The following is a 22,558-nucleotide window of genomic DNA, read 5'->3' on the forward strand; positions in this document are numbered from 1 at the left end:
AAAAGATTAGAACGAAATTTCAGGTAAAAGGATGGCCCTTAAAATTTAGTTAAAGATTGGTTACAGTATGTTTTTCTTGCTTGTTCTTGTGTGTGGGAACTACATTTTACAGATAATTTCAATGTAACAAGTTGGAGCTCTGGAATCTGATCTCTTTCCTCTAATAGTGACTCATTAGTAAAGCTTTAGTCACATGAGCAGAGTCAGTCACCACTGCAGATAATATTTGTGTATGTTTCCACTAATTTTTTTTAAAAGATTTATTTATTTATTATGTATACAATATTCTTTCTGTGTGTATACCTGCAGGCCCGAAGAGGGCACCAGACCTTACTACAGATGGTTGTGAGCCACCATGTGGTTGCTGGGAATTGAACTCAGGACCTTTGGAAGAGCAGGCAATGCTCTTAACCGCTGAGCCATCTTTCCAGCCCCTCCACTAGTTTTTTTTTTTTTTTAATCATTATCTATTTCAAGACTAAACTTTTTTTCTTCTTCCTTCTTTCCTTTCTTTTTTGGGTTTTTGAGATAGTTTCTCTCTGTAGCCTTGGCTGTCCTGGAACTCACTCGGTAGGCCAGGCTGTCTTTGAACTCATAGAGATCTGCCTGCCTTTGCCTTCTTGTATACAGGTGTTCTCAGAGGCAAGAAGAGAGTGCTGGATCCCCTGTAGCTGTAATTAAACAATTGTGAGCCAGGCAATGTGGTTCCATGGTGCAGAACTCAGTTCACTCATGAGCTGTTAACTGCTGGGCCATCTTTCCAGCCTTAACAAAATTATTCTTGAAAAGGAGAGGGAATTTTTTTTTCTCATCCTAAAACCACTGTTGTGGAGGAATATTCTTGTGTTAGAATAGATTATTTTAGGATTTTAAATAAATCTATATATTCTGAATGTGGGGCAGAGGAGAAGCTTCTTCAAGTGATAGTGATGAAACTGGAAGTTAACTTGGAGATTGTTATAGTTGAACTGTGGTTTTGACTTCTACTTTATAGATGTAGTGGACTAATGAAGCGAATATCCATTGTGCCTAAGATTAACTCTGTACAGTTCTGCAGTGTTTAGTGTTTTGTAAGAGTCACAGAAGTATATTTGTTATCTGAGTCAGTTATTGATAGATTATGGTGTACATGGATGCTTGAAATTATTTGCTTCATTGTATACCTTATTTAGAATCTATTCTTTTAGGGTAGGGGATGTATTTTTGTGACAGAGTGACTAGCATTTGCACTCTGCTGGATTTGATACCCAGCACTATACACAAAATAAAGCTCCATCATTTTCTTCTGATCATTTTGCTCTATGGGAGAAATTATGCTAGGGACAGTTGCTAAGGTATTTTTAGTTATAAATAGACCCTAGACTCCCAAGCTGTCTCCAGTTTTCTCATCTGTGTAGAGTACAGCTGATATGTTAATTGAGAAAACTGTACAGAATGTGTACAGCTGAAAGTGCATGCTGCTTGCATATCTGGTACTCAGCTTGTATCCTTGTCTCTTAACTGTGCAGCAGTGTGGACAAATACTAACACACACACACACGCACATTGTTCTTGAGTATGCTTTTGTCATTTAGTAGCAAAGGTTTGAATTTATATCAGTGCCTTATTCTGTAACTTCATATTGTTCTAGGATATTTTGTCAGAATTTATTTAGCCAAACATTATTAGGTTATTTCTAGTGTTTTGAAATTGAATTTTTCATTCTCATATGCGTGTGTATTTATGCCTTATTTAACAGAATACAGGCTAATAAATGCCTCATTTGGTGATTTATTTTTATTTTATTTTTGTTTTTTCAAGACAAGGTTTCTATGTAGTTTTGGAGCCTGTCCTGGAACTAGCTCTTGTAGATCAGGCTGGCCTCAAACTAACAGAGATTCACCTGCCTCTGCCTCCTGAGTGCTGGGATTAAAGACAGCGCCACCACTGCCCAGCAGGTGATTTTATTTTCATTGATCTGTGAGTATTATAACTTACAAAATTTTAGATGGTGTAGGTTAATCACTTGGCTTGGCCTCTTGATGCAGTTAAGAGACAATAATTACAAGATATATGCTGCTAATAGGATATTGTTTTACAGTAAATTTAAAATAAGTACACTTTAAAATATACTATAGATAGTGTTGTAAATCTGCAAATCAGTTACATAGCTGTTCATTGTCACAGTCACATACTGTGTACTACATGTTGTCAAATGCGTCATTTTTTTATATGACTGGCAGAACAGTGAATTTCTTCAGACCGGCATTACCACAAATACTTGAATAACATAAGAAGTTATGTTATTACAGAGTTTTCAGCTCCATTATAATCTGGTTGAACTATAATTCCAGTAATTAATCTATCACTGTTTGAAACTATATGTAGTGCGTGATCGTTTACATACTTGTGAATGCCTCTCCTTTTTTCCTCTTTCCCCTTCTCCCTTTTCTTTTCCCTTTCTGTCCTTTCCATCTTTCTCAGGGTTTTTGAGTCATTCTTGATGTAGTGCAGGTTGGCTTTTGAAATTTTGATCCTCTGCTAAGTTAATAGATATGCTCCACCACACTTGACTCTGCAAAGATATTTCTACTGGGATAAATTATGGTAGAGTCATAGGTAGATATTTAACCAAATGGTCTTCATTAGAAGTGTATTTACATTTGAATTGCAAGGCCTCTAAATCCCTACACAACCTGCTCTGTGGTTTGATTTTAGTGTTGCAATTTTCCTTACTTCAAGATTTGATTCAAGTATGTAGGATGCCTTTTATCCTTTAAGAATGCAGTTCACAATTCTAAAATTGTACAATTCACTTCCACTATTCTTCTGTGATTAGATAAAAGTATTTTCCTGTGCTTGACATTTTCCACTATAGTTTCTCTTTACAAATTCTCCTTATCAAGACTTTTCCAGTAGTTACTGAAAATAATCAGCTAAAACATTCAATTTACAATGGTTTATTGAACTTAGATTTTTTCATTGAAGAGATTCATGTTGATGGTGCTAATTGTTCGGGACTGGGATTCCCTCAGAAGTATTTTGTTTGTTTTGTTTTTCAACCCATATAGAGCCATGAGAGACCTTGCTAAGTACTTAAATGTAGAATCTTGCTTTGTACAGGAACAGACAGAACTTCGCAGAGATTAGCCTTTGATTTTGAACATGTACTGGATGTTGGTTTTGACTATTTCCTCTCCCCCTGTTTTCTTATTTTCAGGCAGAGGTAGAGGTGAATGTGGTTTCTACCAAAGAAGCTTTGATGAAGTAGAGGGTGTGTTTGGGCGAGGAGGTGGCAGGGAAATGCATAGATCACAGAGCTGGGAAGAAAGGTAACTGAAGTGTTCAGATTGTAATATAAGGATTTGTCATTCTAAAACTCACTCCAGTGGGATTCTATAGTGTACTTTTCTGCAATTCCAGTTACTTGGCAGGCTGAGGGAGGAGATTTTGGAGCTTCCAATTTGGAGATCCTTCACAATTTAGCGAACTCCTGACTCAAAATAAAAATGGAAAAACGGGCTAGGATTATGACCCATTGGTAGCTCTCTGGGGAGATTCAGCCCTTAGTACTCCAAACAAAACAAAGCACACTGTGTTCCTTTTGTGACCGGTACAGGGTTGCATGTTCCTGTGATCCCAACACTTGGGAGGCTAAGGCAGAAGAATCATGAGTTCCAGACCAAAATGGGCTACATAGTGAGATCTAGAGAATTACAAAGATTAGGTAGGAAGCTTATCTCCTCTCCATCCCCCCTTTCCTAAGAAAGAACATTCTGGAAACACAGAACTTACCCATTTCTTTCTTTTTAGAGGGCTGAAGCCTCTGTACAATTACAGAATTTCATTCAAAAGTATTAACTATTAAAGAGTTACCGTGGTTAGAAAATTTTAGATGATCCTTATTTAAAGCTATAAGCATGAATAGGTAAATAAATTATTATTGTAAGCATGGATAATTGGTTTGTTGTTTCATTAGCAGTCATTTTGTTGGTATGAAGAATGTATCTTCTCAGGGCTTTTGACTTTGTACGAAGTCTGGCAAGATTTATGAGGGCAGTTGCACAATAAAGGAATAAAAAGGAATGCAAAGGAATAGCCGTTGTAGTATCTATAATATAAAAAATGGAAACTGCCCAAACAGATAATAGTACCATTAAATACTGAAATTTCCACGCAATAGAATATATCGTATAATTAAAGCTGTGGATGAGTCCTGATCTCAAAATAAGGGTAGAAGAGTTAGGGTTATAACAGTGGTAACTGTCTTGTGCAGCACCCGAGACTCTGAACTTAGTACACAGAACCACAAAGGAAATTTAATGACATGGAAGAACATTGCCAAACTAGTATATATAATAGTCTTACCATGTTTCTAACTAAAATGAATAATATTCTAGTCATTAGAAGCTAATTTTTGGTAGGTGGTGTTGTGGAGTGTTTGTTTTCATCATTTTGCTTTCCTATATTTTCTAAACATTAGGTAGCAGAACTACTGTTAAAGGGAGTACAGGAAAGTGAGTATCATGATAGGAAATCTTTGTTGCTTTCCAAGCCTTTTTTGAAATTTATTTTGTTTCTTTTAGGGGTGACAGGCGCTTTGAAAAACCAGGAAGAAAAGATGTAGGTAAGGTTCTTACTGTTTTGAAATATATCCTGGACTCCCTTGTTATTAGTACCTCACAAGGCCCATACAGAAAGATATAAACTTAGTGCAGATTAACTGTTACCTGCACAGATCCAGGAGATGGAGCTGTAACACTGTTGGTCTTGTAGATCGTTAAGGCCTTCCTTCCATGGGTGAAACCAGGAGTGGTGAATGCAATTTTTAAGATTTCCTTGATTTGATATTTTAGGGTTGTGTGTTTTCTACAAATGACGCCCGGTTGGACTGAAATGCTAAATCAGGAACTAATCTGGTTACCCCCTATTAGCATAGAGAATATCTCATGGGTTAGAACAGGAAAGCTGTTGGAACTGTGGCTTTTGTGTGAGAAGGCAAAGGCTAAAACAGTATTCTTACTTTAATCAAGTATTGGACTATTTTTCTTTTATTGTGTATGGTATGTATAATATGTATATGTGGAGCTGAGGGACATATATCACACCATGCATGTCAAGCTTGTGGAGTTGGTTCTGTCCTACCTTCATGTGGATTCTGGGGCTCAAACTCAACAGCACCTTTACCTGCAAGCCATCTTGCTGGCCTAACTTCATTTACTCAGTATGGTTTTTTTTTTCTTGTGAGATGTCAGCTGCCAGATGAATTACATAATAAAGGTATTTATGCAAGAGCAAACTTAATAAGGAAAGATAATTTAATGTTTATGATGATTTAGTTAATTAGTAATGTTAAGATGGGTTTTCTGACTGGTAAATTGATGGTCTGCGTTAATATGTGGTGAGAAAAAGTGCAAAATCACAGTATCAGTACAGATTTGAAAAGTTTCAATTTCTGTATTCCTTTTAATACCAAAAATGTTCCACAGAGTATGATTGTATTTGATAGTGATTAATTTTTTTCATAAGCATGCTAACTATAAGACTGTTCATAGACTGAATTGAATGAAAATGGTTTGTAAACAAGAAAGTTAAGATGACCAGTTTCATTTCACTGTTTCCATGTAAAGCTCATCTAAACATTTTTGAAATTTAGTTTTAGTCATTAATGTGGCATTGGGAATTCTTGGTTCTCATTAATGAAATGACATTAAATGAGTGTAGCATGATGAAGTTTAGGTTTGACTGGGTAACTTACTGTCACACTTCACCCATATTGTAGACAGACCTTTTTGTGGATGCTGTCTGGAGAGATTAGGTAGGACATTTGTTCCTATCTTTTTCTGATTCATTACTTTAAAAGCATTTTTATGTCTATATATGTCTCTTTGTGTGTATATTGTGTGTGCAGGTGCCCACAGAGGCCAGAAGAGGTTGTTGGATTCCTTGGACCTTGAGTTACAAGTCATTGTAAACCACTCTATATTGATGTGGGGAACTGAACTCAGGACTTTTGGAAGAACAGCAAGCAGTATTAACTGCTGAACCGTCTCTTTAGGCCCTGACTCAGTACTTTTACCCTTGATTGTGGAGAGGTGATGAAGGATAGTACAGGATTTGAAATCAGAAGGGCATGTTTATTCTAAACTCTCATATTCCTTATTCTCAAAGTAAAATGTGAGAAGAGTATTTGAAATCATTTATTCATTTAACAAGCATTGTCTTCCTAAATATGTTACAGGCCTTGTGCAGGTGCTAATGTTTTCTCTAGAAGATACTTGCTGGTCAGATTTTCAGATCAGTGTTCAGAGGGAAGTAGTCTATGGAGTAGGAATTTGAACTTCATAACAAAGGCCAAATTTAATGAAATGGAAATTTGACAGCAGAAAATGCAGTCTTACGTAAATAAGCTACAGAATTTAAAGAATGGAGTAGCTCCTTGGCAAAACACTTAGCTTTATTTGAGCTGACCTCAACTTCATGTTAATCAGGGCAGTATTTACTAGATCTAAATTACTACCAGTGAGCCAGAAGATGGAAAGCTCATTGCCTTTTATTAGTTTCAAATTTTTTGTTTATGTGTATGTTTGTGTGAATGCATGTGCCCTCATGTGTGTGCCTATGGAGGCTAGAAGAGGATGTTAAATCACAGAGAACTGGAGTTGCAGATAATTTTAAGCCCCCTGATGTGGGTGCTGGGAAACTGTTCTGCTGCAAGAACAGTGAGTCATCTTTTCAGCAAACACCCCAAACCTCATTGCCTTTTGTAATATTAGATAGTCTAAGCTTTGTGTTCACTTTGGGATCACATCTTGAAAGAAAGGGGTTGTGCCTTGCTGTTGGAGGCCAAGCCACTTGAAGCCTTGTGATTGCAGCTACATCAAGGAAATGGGTTGTGTGGATAGGAGACAAAACTGTGGGCAAGATGGAGCAGGGTTACTACAAACACTGGCTTACAGATCATATGAGTAAGAAATAGGGCTTGACCTGCTTGAATTTAGAAAGTCTAATGTAAGGTTCAAGGAGGCAGGTGTTAAATAGATGCACTTTTAAAATGATTTAATGGTTTCTGAAATTGTTGGGTACTTTGGGGAAGTAGTGAGTTTTCTTGGTGAGATTAGCTTGATTTTTTATTTATTTATTTTTTAAAGGCAGAGTTTTGCTATTTTTTTTCTGGCTGACCTGGAATGCACTATGTAGACAGAGCTAGTTTCAAACCTAGATCTGTATGCCTCTGCTTAAGTTTTGGAATTAAAGGTTAAAGGTGTGTACCACCATGCTCATCCCCTGTATAACTTGATTTTTAACTTTTACATTTCAGTTGCAGGAATAGATAAGTAAAAGTTTCATTGTTATCATTATTTGTAATTACTACATGAATCTAATTAATTTTTCTAAACTGCCTCTATTTTAAACAGTAAAGGTATTTTGTACTCTATGTGGTGTGGTGAATCCCAATTAGGCATAGTGTTGAGTTTAATCATAGCTCTCTGGGAGAAAAAGGGTAGCAGATCACTTTTAAGTCCAAGGCTAGCCTGATCTTAAAAGGTTCCGTCCCTTCTAAAGCTCAACAACAACAAAAAAGAAAAGTTGAACCATAAAAATGTAGTTGTGAAATGTCAGAAGGATATGGTTAAGGAAGGTAGTATGCTGGTTGCATGTATGTTAGACTATAATACAGTGCTTCATACACATCTAATAGAATGCTTTGGTAAGGTGAGTTCAGAATAGCTGTTCAGGATTCTGATCTTTCTACTTTTGTTAGTAATTGACATTTGTTGAAAGTGATGCAGATTAGAATTTGTTAATGATAATTGCAGCACCCTCCAGGGATAGTGGTACTAATTTGTTGAGACAAATTGATATATTGATCAATTGTGACATGTTCTATGATATCAAATTAAGATAATTCAATTACTGAAGATACCAGAATGACTTGTTCTTTTTATTTAGAAATTATTGTTACTTTTGTGTATGTATGAATTGTGCATCTGAGCATGTCTGTGTCTATACCCCTAGAAATGTATGTGGAGGCCAGAGAAGGATGATGTGATTTCCTTATCGTTTTCTACCTTATTTACTTGAGTCAGAGTCTGTCATTGAGCCTGAAGTTGTTTTGGTTAGCCTGGTTAGCCAGAAAATTCCTAGAATCTGCCTGTCCTGTCCCCTACCATCCCTAATTCTGGGGTTACAGGCCAATGAAGACATCTTTTGCTTTTTTTTTTTTTTTTAAAACATGGATTCTAGGATTTGAACTAAGGTCTGTGTGTTTATATTGCAGGCACTCTTACCCGCTGAACTATCTCCCCAGCCTCAGCTTGTTCCTTTTAAAATTAGAAAAGGGCCATACTATATACCCACTCCAATTAATTAATTAATTCATCTATTTATTTATTTTGATGCCAGGGATCAAACCCAGGGTCTTGTGAAGACTAGGAAAGTACTCTGCCACTGAGCTACAGACCTAGCATATGTGTTAGCTTTATATGTGAAGATAAATGGGCAGAATTACAAACATCTGGATAAGAAACATGACTTACCCCTGTGAATACCCCTGGGAGAATAAATAGGTGGGCAAAGGCCTGTAACATTAGATTTGTAAATCCTATTTAACAGGAATTTATTGCTGCACAGGAAAGATTAGTTCCTGTAATCATCTTGTAGTTTCTGTAAGAGTGAAATGAAGATTATCATTAAAGACAAATGATCCTCATGACATCAGTAGGCTCAGTCAAGTATGATACATTATACATTTTTATGTGAAGTATCTGGAAATAGTACAGTACTCTTTGTAAGTCCACCAACATGGATACCTATCAGGTTGAATTTCAAGATACAATATGCATTTTGGTATGAAGTACTTGGAAACACAGTGATTTTGGTTGTTGTTACACTTTTTAAGCATAAATCTAAGTTGAAGATTTTTGGTAACGACTTCTCTCCAGTTTTTTAGAACTTCATACTTTGTTATTGGTTTCCAAGAGTAACTTTACTTGGCTGTTAAGTTGTCTTCATTGTTGAGTACATGAGTTTCCATTGATTTCCTCCTTTCTTCAACTTATATTTCATATTCATGAGGGGATAATGCTCTCTCTGAAGAAAACCTAATCCTCGGAACTCTGATTCTTTGAAATAAATGAAAGAATTTTGGACAATGCTACCAGAATCTTTCTAGTCCTTGAACAATGATTTTTTAAAAAATTAAGTTACTTATTATATATACACTTGCTAGGAGAGGGCGCCATATCTCATTACAGATGGTTGTGAGCCACCATGTAGTTTCTGCAATTGAACTAAGGACCTCTGGAAGAACAGCCAGTGCTCTTAACGTCTGAGCCATCTCTCCAGCCCTCTGAACAATAATTTTGAATTACATTTTTTTTGTAAAATTATTTTTATACATCTGAGTGTTTTGCTTGCATGAATGTCTGTGTACTGTGTGTATGTGTGCACCTAGTGCTTGGGGAGGCCAGAAGAGGGTGTCAGATCTGAAATTGGAGTTAAAGAGATGATTGTAAACTGCCTTATGGGTTCTAGGAATCAGTTTGGGGTCCTCTGAAGAGCAGCTAATATTCTTAATCACAGAGCTATCTTTCAGTCCCTACCAACCAAACCTTTTATTGGGGGGGTGGGGATGAGGAAGTCACTTTTAATTTTCAGATGTTGATTTTCCCTGACTAATAACTATGGAATGAGATTTATCTGACTTAATTGGGGAACATGAAGTGTCTGTAGGAATATTTGAGTTTCAAATGTCTTAATGTATTCATTATCTAATCAGGCAGTTTGATAAAGATGAAATCTGTGTAAATGATGTAGTATTCTTTAGGACGAAACATTCAGGGAGTCTCAGAAGGTTTTCTTTTCACAGGTCAGGTTAATCTTGATAAGGAATTCTGCTATCTTCATCAGCAATCTTAAGTTGATCTGCCTCCCATGGATGAGTATATGCCTGCGATTTTTAAACAGCAAAGCTTCAAAATAAATAGGTTCTGTGTTCTTAAGAGTCCTCTGCTATTATCAGTCTTAGCACACTCCAAAGTTGTTCTTTATTTTCTTTTCCTTTTGTTAAAGAGTAGAAAAATGTGACTTGCTGTTCTCTGTAACATTACTGTTACTTAGTATGTATTTCGAGATGATCCTGTCTGGGTCATCCACCACAGTGAAATTTAATCTTGTACTTTTCCCACTTAATCCCAAATAAGGGAAATGGAAGAGGAGGCATGCAGTTACAGATCTCTTTGAAACCTGATAGTATGTTTTTTTTTTTTTTTTATTTTGCTGGAGGACAACTCATGGTTTCAGTTGAAACGAAGATTGTTTAAAGAAGTATCTTAAGCATGATATTTTAAAAAAGGGTTCATCTTAGTATATATAAAATAAAACCAGGCAGAGACAGCATAATTTTCATGGAATATTAGACTTGGGAAGAAACAATAGAGATCATCTAGTCCAGCCTCCTACTGGTGAATAAACACTCATTTTGTGTTTATAGAAAAAACTATTTGATGTTGGAAACAGGAATTTGGGTTTGAAAATACTTTGTTACCTAATTTTCTGCTTTGTCTATTGGAGATTTTTTTTCCTAGTTTCATTATATCTTAATTAAAGTTTTGTATATATAAAATCTTAAATTCATATTTGTGTTTAGGAAGGTTGTACGACTTTTTTATGTCATTGAATGGGTCATGCATACGAAGATAATGCTTTCAGATGCAAGTAAGAGTTTAAAGTAGTAGAAACACACAGTTTTGCATCTCTTGCCAGAAATACCACCCTGCAGGTTCTGTCTGGGTCAGAGCTTTTCTTACTTGTTTTGAATATTCTACCAAAAATACATGAATATATATACATGTGTTTGGGTAATCAAATGCTTTTGGGGTTATCTATAAATTTATATTGTTACTTTTCTTTTGTATTTTTGTTTCTAACTGTTAAAATTTGGGCGATAGTATCCTAGTTTTGTAGTTTAAAGAATCAAAGGAATGATGTTTGCTGTCTTGAAAAAATAAAAGTCGTAAAAGGCTGTTCACTAAATATTGTGAAATCAGCTTTCCACCCAGGGAGCTAGGCTTGAAATTAGACTGTTGCTTCAGTTTATAAATGAAAATGAGAGCTGATTTTCTTAGAGTTCAGCTGTGTTAGCTTTCACTGTCCATTTTATCTTCCTTATTGATACCATGCTACATCTTTGCAGCTTTGTTCACATGGGTACCTATCAGATTGAGTTGCCTTGGTTTGAGCAGATTACCACTGATAGAAACTTGGTAGCATAGACTGTTTTTGTTTTAAGTAATATCTATAGTTAGCTTAGCCATTTTTTTTTTGTGAGCATAGACATGATGTAATCAGCATTGAGGAAAAGGAAACATGAGATACAGTGAAGGAAAATAGCTGCATAATTGGCTGGATATATTTAATACATTAAGAAGTGGAATGGAATAGGTGAGTCTTATTCTGTCAGCCCTGTTTCAGAGATTTGAAAATTGTCAATGCTTTGTCCATTGATATGAATATCTAGGTCAGTCCTGTGTGGACTCTTAGAGACCACAGGAGTTGGATGTTCAGGAACAGTCTTGTCAAAATTCTCCATCTTGACTTGATACTCACCTTTGGAACCTCGAGTTATCAGAGCTGCAAAATGGTGATGTAACATGATCTCAGAGGGTAGGTAGGATGTCCTTCTTTGGCAGATTTCCCCAGTGCCTTCTTGCATTGCTGATAGGAACACAACTAATTCAAAGTGTTGAGGGTTCTCATGCTGGAGCAGGGTACCTAGAGGACTTGCTGGTGTGATGGTATGGTAGTAGGTCAGTGGGAAGATGAAGAATGGACATTCCTCAGAACTGATGCCATCAAGGTGGAAGTCCACACTGGTCTGGTAGAGTTCACCATTTTCTCTTTCCTGGTATAGTACAGCTGAGACCCGAACACTGGTCAAAGGGCTGGGCCGAGTGTTGGCCACTTGGAAGATAAGATTAGGTTTGCCATCTTTGTGAGCTACTACTGCTAAGTCAGTGAAGCGAATTGAGAAAGCTCTGTTTTTTGGCCGTGCAATCTTCGCCACAAAGGCACCTAAATTAAAAAACATTGAGATATTTTTGTTTTGTTTTGTTGTTTTAAAGAACGGAAAATTTTAAATCTCAATACCTTTTCTGAATGGGAAGAGTATGCCAAGTAGTTACATATTTCTCACTCATTCCACTCAGTCTGCTGAGTAAGGAATTTATACCATTGTTAGTTTAGATAATCTTACTTAGCTGAATTTTTGAGAGTATATGTAACATTTCTGTTAAGAACCAACAAAGAGCCCATGATTTCAAAACAGCTGTAAGAAAAATTTGATTTGTTAGGAAGAAATGTAGAACTTTATCTTGTAAATTACAAAGAGCAAGAACTGATCATTTTCTATATTCGTGTTCTTACTTAGAAAAAAGTAATAGAAAATAAATTCAGTGTGGTAACAATTGTACAACTTTGAGTAAAGAACAGATTCAGAGCTAAGTGATTAGAAAAGAAGAGGGCTGGAGGAAGGGTGATGTATTAAAGAATGTTTAACTTTGAAGTTCCTACTAGGCTGTTTTTGGGAAGCTGACCATCAAGTGATTCAATATATCTTTTAAGTGCATACTTATTGTGTACCACTCACAGCTATAGATTAGGGTTTCCTTAATCGTTCCTGTGCCTCAGAGCCTGTTACCTGGCTGGTGAGACATATTCAATCCTTATAATTATGATAATTATATATATGTGTACATGTATATACATATATCTGTATATAGTTTATATATGTATATAATTTATTTTATGCATAATGAGTGTTTTGCTTGCATGTTTGGTATTTGTTCACTATATGTGTTCCTTGGTGCCCGAGGAGGCCAGAAGAAGGCATTGTTGTAAGCTGCGTATGTTTTCTGGGAACTGAGCTTACGTCCTTCGTAAAAAGAGCAACAGATGCTTTTAACCACTGAGCTATTTCTACAGACCCCATAATTATGTTGTAAGCGCTTAATTGTTAAATGCAAACAGAGGAAGTCAAATATATTGAAATTCAGTTAACATTTGTAGAAAGTTACAGTATTGCATATACTGTATCAGTACATTAACAACATCTAGCAGTGGGTTATACTGTAATTCCGAAGTATTGTAGTTAACTTGAAATACCTGATTCTGTTTATACTACAGTTACTGGTAGTGTGTGAGTATCCATCCACCCATCTAACAATCTATCCATCATCTATCCATCTATTTGTCTCTCTATAACTTAAAATGCATATCATACATATTTATGTACAACTTCATAATTGAAGGAAATGGCAGATTTAGTTAGGGGTTAAGTGCAAAAATTTAAAACATTTCCCATCTAAACACATAGGTTATCTTAAATTTATCTAAGAAAGGAGCCAATGTGAATATACTTAAAGAAGTTAAAAGATTTGTTACAAACATGTAGAGCCAGTTGGTAGCACAGTGGGTCATTTTTCATGATGTTCTGTGCTTATCTACTAGTCTATTAGTGTGCTTTTTTGTGTATGTTACAAAAAAAAACCCAGCATGGTTAGAGGGAAAAGTCTTGTGTGTTACCAGACATATAGGTAAATATTTATGGTCATATTCCCATTGCATTTTGTGTATATATGTAACTTTAAAACATGGTGCTGAATGTGTTGCTGCCGGCTTGTGTTGAGTACCTATTGAGTAGGTGATCTCAGAGGAGAACGTTCTACCATGAGAAAGAAGATTAAGAAATCAGCTTCTTTTGTCAGGTAGCATGACTGTTAAAATTTGTGTTTAATATACTTACTCACATACTTAGCAAGCAAAGTAGCTTCTGTGCGAATTTCTTGTAGGCTTTTTGTTATTAGTTTTGCATAGTATATTTCTGCAAGTTAATGACATGGTCCTTTTTTTCTTACATAGTTCTAGTATTCTTTATATATTTCTGTTGTTTGCCCATAGATTCTTTTCTTTCTCTCTCATTACCTACTTATAATAATACAAATAAATTGTTTATAGCAGACCTGCCTATAACTAACTATATACTTTATAAAAGGCATGTAGTATTTTTTTTTCTTTAAAAACAAAAATAATTACCTGTGATAAAAGCCTCTAGCATGAGGCCTAGGAGCATTTGTATGGCGAGTAAGGCGATTGCACTTGGACAGTCACCACTGGGGAACATGGTACCGTAACCAATTGTAAGTTGCGTCTCCAGGGAGAAGGAGAATGCAGCTGTGAAACTGGTGATGTACTTCACACAGATAGTGTGGTTTTCAGGTGGGTCATCGTGATCTATTTCCAGATCACCATTCATCTCAGCTAGAACGTACCAGAGTACTGCAAAGACAAGCCAGTGGACAACAAAAGAAGCAGAAAATACCAGCATCATCCAGCGCCAGCGCATGTCCATTAGGATTCCCCATGCATCCCGAAGATAAGCAAGACCTCTTTGAGCACCATCCATTTGAAGTGTGCTGTGACCATCTTTTGTGACCATCCTCCGGTATCTTTGACTTAGAAGAGGAGCATTAACTTTACAATTACTGCTATCCATCTCAGACTGCACTTCTCTGAAACAAGAGTAAAGTAGTTAGTCCTTAATTGACTTAGAGTTCATGTTCATGAGTTCTGAAGCTTTCTTATAGTGTTTATGTAAGAGGGTAATTACTGGCCAAACCATTTATTTATTAACTGGTTATGTATTATTTTAGGATATTTCTTCCATTTTCCTTGAGTGACTAAAAATATCATTTGATGCTTTGTTTTCTAAATATATATTTGAATTCCAGAAGATGAGGCATGATTTATGCTTTTTTAATATCTACATTCATCTTTGTACAAAGGGAGACATTAAGTATTTATTAACTAAATATTATTTCTAAATAATTTTTTTAAAAATTTGCTGATAATTATGAATAATAGTCAAACAGATTAAATTTAAATTTATAAGTATTCTATTCTTTAAATAAGTACAATATCATTGAAAGTTAGGTTTAGACTGTCTACAAATACTTTGTTTTCTTGCAGTTGCTGGTAATCCAGAACTCAGGACCTTGGGCTTGCTAGACAAGGACTCTATATTGATCTAGGTCCCCAGCACTCTGCATATGATTTGATGTCAGATTTAGTACCAGGTCAAGATTTATTTATGTTAATCTTTTAGGGATTCACAGGTTCTTTCATCCATCCATCCATCCATCCATCCATCCATCCACCCACCCACCCATCCACCCATCCACCCATCCACCCATCCACCCATCCACCCATCCACCCATCCATCCATCCATCCATCCATCCATCCATCCATCCATCCATCCATCCATCCGTCTGTGTTGTGTGGTTTATATTTGTTATGGGGTAATATGTTTCATGGTGTTCTTTTGAAGGGCAGGAGACAATCTGACAATCAGTTCTCTCCTTCTACCTTGTGGGTTCAAGCTCAGTTCATAGTCTTAATGACACTCGCTTTACCCACTACACTGTTTCACTGGCCCTAGATACACAATTTTAATGTATTCCTTAGAATTAGCCTGTTCAAAACTTTGTGAGTAAGTTTTATTTTGCTTTTATGGATATATTGATATAGCCTTTCTGTCCTGGTTGATGGATGGATAGCTGTGGGGCACACACATTCTTGGTTCATACTAAATCATTACAAAATATGAAATTCCTGCCTGGAACTCATTGGTAAAACACCCATCTAACATATATAAGGCCTTTGGTTCAACCCCAGTATAACTCCTACACCTCAGTAAAAGTCATTCCAACTTGATGTATCCAGATAACACCCTTTACCCCTGGTACTAGGAATGGACTCTGGGGCCTTGTGCATGCTAGGTAACCTCTTTCCTACTGAGCCCTCCTTTCAGCCTTAATAATGGTAGCTTTGAGAATAAGTAAACCGGAAGAAAAAATTTTAAACGTTTAACAAGCAAAAATAAATGATAAAAATTCAGATGACCATTTTTGTGAACAGTTTTCATGATGGGATAGGCTTTCCCCTGTGTTGTTAATAGATATCTAATGTATGACCAACCTTGGACAAAGTAAATATATATATATCTATATCAAGACTTCTTTTAAGTGACTCTCAGGAACAAATCAAGAAAGATGGCCTCTCTCTCGCTAAAGGTGCTTCTTCTGAAGTAGATACCTTGAGAGTGCTGCATCCCCAGTTTGTTCCCCTTCCCCCCATTTTTGTTTCCTTAGGTAGCATAAGTTGGCAAACTCTGGATTCTCCTGCTTTAGTTTTCTCATTTCTAGAATTACAACATTTGCTATCATGCCTTGGTGCTTTCTTCCTTTTGATTCCTAAGAAGGTGGAGTAAGGTTACTTGGGATTTGCTGGATTGGTCTGTCTAGGGACTCTGGGGTTTTAGAGACTTTTTCCGTTATTGGGTTTGGACGTTGGACAGCTTGGCATGTGTGACTTTGTCTTTTGTCCTGAGGCTATTGTAATCTTTATTGGTAAAACCTTGGCTATTTTTCTTCCATATTTTTCTCAGATTTAAGCTACAACTAATTGAACACTGGATAGTTAATCCATTTAAAGAAGCGCTCATTTCAGTTTCATGTGATAGAGTTTAAAAAACAAAACTGTTCATGTTGTATCACTTATTGCCCTATCAAGTTGTCATATCATTGAGTGTATTTTTTTGTTGTTTGGCAAGTGCTGACAAGTGAGCCATACCTCAGCCCATATTTAATGCTCCTTATTTTGCTAGATTCTTAAAATATTTTAGAAGACCTGTCTTCTTACCTTTTAGAAACAACAAAACTTTTATAGACACTGTGCTTGGTGCTTCATACTGTCTACCCCTCTCTGTTTCTTTATAGAAGTCACAAAAGTATATAGCAAGGCAAGAAATTATACACATTACATGAGAGCTTTGGATTATTTGCCTAGTCTGGTTAACAACAGTTAATTTACATTTAATTTTTTCCATAAGAAGCTGTATATTCAGCATTCATGCTATATTATATTCTAAAGCTGATCTTTGATTGTTGCTAACACATTTAGCAGGTGTTCTTCTTGCTTCTGTTACTGAAGTAACTAGTTTAAACCATGTTTGCTCTATACATGATTCTTAATGGTGGTAATGATTTATAATGGTAGCTGATATATATTGTTTATTCTGTGCTAGGTACCATTCCAATTTCATGGGAGGCTAAAAGGCAATGCGTAGTGTAAGGTAAATTCAGTATTAGTTGCTTTATTGTCACTGATAATGCTTCTTAAGTTTTATAGTAATAACTACTGATACCATTCCCATTATGTAATGAAAGTGAGGCACAATAAAATTTCCAAAATCATACATTTAGCAGTTATTGAGTGATATTCTCAAGCACACCAAAATCCAGAATTATTGCTAAAAGCTAAGACATTTGACTCTGGTTAGCCTTTGTGAGCAATACTGTGTTCAAGAATCAACATAGGGGCTAGGAGTGGCAGCACATGCCTTTGCTCTCAGCATTCTGGAGGTAGAAGCAAGAGAATCTCCAGTCTCATCTGCATAGGCCAGCCAAGGCTACATAGTGAATAAAAAAAAAAAGGCAAAAAGAAAACAAACAAACAGAAAAACAGGAGCCACTAGATAGTGGTACTCCAGGAATCCTTATTATGTATAAGAAATAGATCTTTAGTTAAGGAAGACTTCTATTTTAAGACTTAAAAATAAGCCCAATCAGAATTATTGTAAAATACAGTAAAATAAAACAATCTGAAGAGGGGCATCTTATGCAACATTGTCTTGAACATACTTTAGCAGATAAGAAGATAAAAATTATACTGTTAACATATTTTTTTATAAAAGAAATGGTTTTGACACGAGGAAGGCTACAATAGTGGAGCTGTCAGACTTAGTTGTTCTTTCTTGTGTCTGTGGAAATGCCTCTTGTGGGTCTGGACACTGGTAATTGAGCCTTTGGAGCCATTGTTCTAATGAAGTACACTAAGGGCTCCCTACTTTACAGAAGCAGAGCAGATCAAGTTCACCTTTGCTTAAGTCTGACTGCTATAGAGCCCTGTAACTGGAAGGAGAGCCTTTCTACGCACACATTATGCTTCAACATTATTTTCACTTGGGTCTTTATATGATTGCTTTTAGTTATTTCAGGTTTTGTAGCAACATTATCTAGGCTCTCTACAATTTCATTTTTCTCCCTCCAGCAACCAAATAACATGGAAAAAGTCATGGGCAGGGAAGTCAAAAGGCCAGTATCAAAACAGTGAAGCATTTTTAGTTTTGTTTTCCCCCATGAAACATTGTTGACTTTTGTTTGGATCATGTTGGGAAGTAGTTGAGAGAAGTAAAATTTTGATCCTCAGTGGATTACCTTGATGCATTCATATAGTCAAGTCACTGCCGTGTAGTGCAAAGAATAGGGATACACGTAGGGAGGATGGCCTGAAGGTACTGGCTCTGTTTATGCAGAGCTCTGTCATTTTGGGTAAGCTACCATGTCCCCTTGGTCAGATATCTTAAATTAAAGCAAAGAATGTGGTTAAAAAAGATTAAATAACATGTTCCCTTAAAGTCTACCTGCTAGTTTTTAAGTTTATGTCTCGTTTCTCAACTGATATGTGTTTCCTTACGATTCCTTCTGATTTTCTGTGTACTTATATGGTTTAAAATTTTCATTGCTGTTGGTTGATATTTATAGGTTTTTTTCCCCCTTCTTCTAATGTAAATGTCTGACTTGTTGACATATTTCCAAATGATTTTTACATTCTCACAGGCACATGGGGCATAAATATCTCCCTGTCTCCTTCCCTTCTTCCTTCCTCCTTCCCTCCCTCCTCCACCCTTCTCTTTTTGTGACTGGTTTCATAGAGCCCAGGCTGCTCTAGCCTCAGCAAGTGTAGCCAGATGTCTTTGAACTGATGGCTACTGCTTCTGTCTCCGAAGTCCTAGGATTACAGGTATATGTTGCTGTACTTGACTATGAGTGCATTTTAAGTGCATTTGTCTTGATTTTGATTTTTATGTGATTTTCATGAACTGATCACAACAGGAAGTAGAATAGACAAGTTGAAAGTTCATGCGTGTATCTGTGTGGGTGCTGTAAAATACTTATGCATTTATAAATTGTTTGATGGGGAAAATACTTATTTTTAGAAATGGTAGTTTGATAGGTTCATTATTGAAATAACACAGTTACTCTGTCTATTAATTGGTAGCCCTTAAACTTAGCTTTTTCTGTTGCTGTGCTTCTAGAGGAGTGCTGTAATTCCTGTTAGACAGTTAAGATAGAGACTGCACTTAGAAATGTTAAATGAGTACAGTGTTTGCTCATGCCTTATGCAAACACTTTAAAGGCTGTATTGAAAGTCTCATAAGCACCTTTCCTGGCCTCTATAATTAGAGCAAACAATGTGAATTTTAACCCCATTATGTAAGCTCAGAGAATAGTTCATATTTTAATTTCTTATATACAGAATCTATTTCAATTATAATTCCCTGCTTCAAAAGAAATTTTAAATTAGGACACAGATCTTTTTTGGATTAAGACAATTAAAAACATGTTTATTCTTCTGGCATTTATTTCCATATGCTTATATTGAGTTTTTCTAAATCTCTTTAAAAAAACACATTATTTTCTTTTAAAGCCACTGAGTTTTATCTGGTATTCTTTCCTACTTATTTATGTATTATAGCAAGGCATTAGTATGTATGAGAGCTAAACTTTCACTAACGTTTTAACAGTATGGCTCTTTGCCAGTTCTAAAATTGAAGAAAAAAGAACAAACCTTAGCTATGACTGCCTAGGTAATGTCTCTGCTGTAAAACTCTATTGTTAGCAGTCTTACTTTGTCCCTATTTACTGTCAGTATCCTTGCCTATTCCCTAAAAGAAAGAATAAAAATGAAGGTTACTTCATGTACTCACCAGTTCTTTTGTGGGGTCAGCCTACCAAGGTAGGTCTCAGTGAAGTTAGTAGTCTTGTTTATTTGATCAGGTGGTTTTAACCTACAGTGTAGTTTGTAGGCTCTCTTCTTAGACTGGCTTTGCAGCTTACATTCCTGTGTTTATAATGTCGTGAGGGCTGGTTTCAGCTGAAGCTGATGTGATTGGTCACTTAGTCTGCAGGGGGGCCAATTAGCTTTGATCATGTGGAAAAGAATGCTGGTTTGTTAGGAGGTCTTTCTTTACCCAACACAAACCTTAACAACTCTGGAGAAAGCCTCCAGAACTGAAGTGGAGAAGGGGTGCATTTTTTTCCTCTAATCAGGACCGGTTTTTAGTAAGTTTGCATAATCTTATTTAAGAGTTTATTTGAAAGTTCAAAGGGATAAAATTCCCTGCAAGATTTTCTTTCAGCCCTCTCTCCTTATATTGCCTGTTAAAGTGTGAGGTATCTCTTTCAGTAATCTTTTTTCCACCATTTCTTGAGGGGAGATTTAGTTGGGTAAGGATGTTTAGGCATAATTGATGAGTTGATTTTTTTTTTTAACTTTCTTATCAGATCTCACCTCATCAGCATGGCTCCAATTAGTTTCCAAACGAGTAGGTATAGATCATTTAATTACCTAAACAGTGCACACGTCCTCCTTCCTAATGGCAAGGGAACAGACTTTGTTTTTTGTTTGGTTTTCAAGTTGTATAGTAAAAGCTTGACTAGGAATATGATTGTTTGATGCCTTGTCCTTTTCTTTACAGCACCCTGGTGAAAGGAGGAAGGGGTTTTCTTAAGGCTTGCTTTAGTGAACCTTAGCGGGTTTTTTTTTCTCCCCCCCCCCCTCTCTCTCTGTCTCTCTGTCTCTCTCTGTATGTGTGATGAAGTAGAATAAAACAGTATTCATGGTACAGGAACTGTAACTCAGTACTGAAATTGCGTTTTACCTGGAAAATGTCAGCAATCCAGGTTGTAGCAGCCTCCATGTGAGCTGAAAGTATGGCCTTGTGTAATACCTAGTGAGCAGTATTTTCTCCTCCTCTGTTAGCTGCCAATTTTAAAACTTTGATAAAATGTTACACATAAGAGGATCTGGGAAACAAAGACACTGCTTGTTTGAAGTAAAAGCTTGGAAAGGCCTGCTGGGAAAGTTATGAATGCAGACCAATCTAATGCTACTTAGGAAGGGAAATCCGACTTTGTGGATTTCTCTCCTGCCCTCCACAATTTAAAAAATACATTAATTCCTTCTTAGTTTTATTAATGCCAGACATTTCGATACAAGTTTAGGCATAGCCCTAGTAACTTTGACCACCAGAACCAAGGAAAGTAATCAAGGTGAGATTCACATGTAAGATTTATTCCCTGCATTTGTTAGTAGGAACACATTGGGTCATTTTCCAGCTAGCTGATTGAGGAAAAGACCTAACTGAAGCAATAGAAACACTAGAGCAAGTAGTGGGTCATCCCCCCCCCCCAAAGCAGGGCATTAGCATATTTGCCACTATCTTGAAAAGTAGGTAAGACAGAAAAGAGTGTCATTCAATTTAGGAAACCTCTCCCACCTTAAATAAAAAAATTTTTTGGCTCTATAGTCTACTGTGCTTCAACTTACAATTTCCTTGCCTCAGCCTGAGATTATAGACATGTACCACTGTGCCTGACAAGACTTTTCAAAAATACATTCTAGTTTAGTCTGTATTGATACAAAGATGAAATCAATGTCTTTACTAGGTGTGGTGGCTCATATCTGTAATGTCAGCCATTGGTCAACCGAGACAGTAGGATTGCTGCGAGTTTGAAGCCAGCCTCAGCTACACACTGACACCCACACATACACACACGAACGTGCACCCACACATTGACTTATATGAAGTAATTTTCTGTTTCTGGGATACTTCCAACTTGAGAGCCTGCCGTGGACAGTGACCACTGATGGCTGACTTTAGAGTGAGACTTTGACTCTGGGGAACTCAGTATTTTCATGACAGTCACTCAAGTATCTAAATCATTGGAAGATGGTACTATCAGCTTGGCTTAGGTGACATTGGTAATGGCACATGAGATATGCCACCTTCACCTTAAAAGACATAGTAGGTATGTCACAGTAAGGTAATTGGAGTAGAATCTAAAGGATCTCTTCTTTGTATGAACATAAATGTTACTGTTCCATTGATTTTTTTTTTGTTAAGAATTGTAATGATTATGTCTAGTATCACAAACAAGTAAATTAGTGTTTATTAGATCCAAATCTCTGTCCCTAAAGGTACTAATACCTATTTTAGCTGAAGTAGCTTAGTAAATAGTCTACAGATACACTACAGTTTTCTTTAAAATGACAAAGGATTTGTTGGAGTGCAGTATTTTGCCCACTCTCGTATCTGATCTGTCTGACTGATTGCATGTATTCTTAACTTATATAACTATGTTAAAGATACCTAGACTCCAGTTTTGCATGGTGAAAGTTGACAGTCAGTTTCTAGGTGTGCTGTCAACACACTGTGAGCGTGAGAGTTCTGGGGATGGGGACACATGCCCATTGTTTGAGGTAGTTTTTCAGAGACATTCTTACATACTGCAGCTCCCCTAGTTGTCCAGCCAGAAGGCGCTGAGCTTTCAGGACTGTGCTCACCAGCTGAGCAGAGATTAGGCTGCAAAAGTTTAGAGACTTCTAGAGTAGACT

The 22,558-nt window shown here is 36.5% G+C and overlaps 2 protein-coding genes across 7 annotated transcripts in view; one reads left to right on the forward strand and one right to left on the reverse strand.

Annotated features, from left to right (window-relative positions):
- Positions 1-22,558, forward strand: part of Gigyf2 (GRB10 interacting GYF protein 2) — a 137,306-nt gene that overhangs the window by 51,190 nt on the left and 63,558 nt on the right. For 5 of the 6 annotated variants that reach the window (XM_085697113.2, XM_087905132.1, XM_085697125.2 and 2 more), the window contains 2 exons: positions 3,200-3,311; positions 4,566-4,606. The exons of the other annotated variant lie outside the window; for it this stretch is intronic. In XM_085697113.2, the coding sequence (XP_085553239.2) occupies positions 3,200-3,311; positions 4,566-4,606 (153 nt within the window). The remainder of the gene's footprint in view (positions 1-3,199; positions 3,312-4,565; positions 4,607-22,558) is intronic. 6 annotated transcript variants of the gene reach the window in all.
- Kcnj13 (potassium inwardly rectifying channel subfamily J member 13) lies at positions 8,716-20,014 on the reverse strand. The gene is made up of 3 exons (XM_048428942.3): positions 19,869-20,014; positions 14,074-14,549; positions 8,716-12,054 (listed from the first exon to the last, which is right to left on the reverse strand). Exons 2-3 carry the CDS (start codon positions 14,531-14,533, stop codon positions 11,432-11,434), a joined length of 1,083 nt encoding a protein of 360 aa, XP_048284899.1. The 5' UTR covers positions 14,534-14,549; positions 19,869-20,014; the 3' UTR covers positions 8,716-11,431.

The sequence above is a fragment of the Myodes glareolus genome, chromosome 1, assembly GCF_982192425.1.
Source record: "Myodes glareolus chromosome 1, mMyoGla1.1, whole genome shotgun sequence".
In the NCBI taxonomy this organism is placed as follows: Eukaryota; Metazoa; Chordata; class Mammalia; order Rodentia; family Cricetidae; genus Myodes; species Myodes glareolus.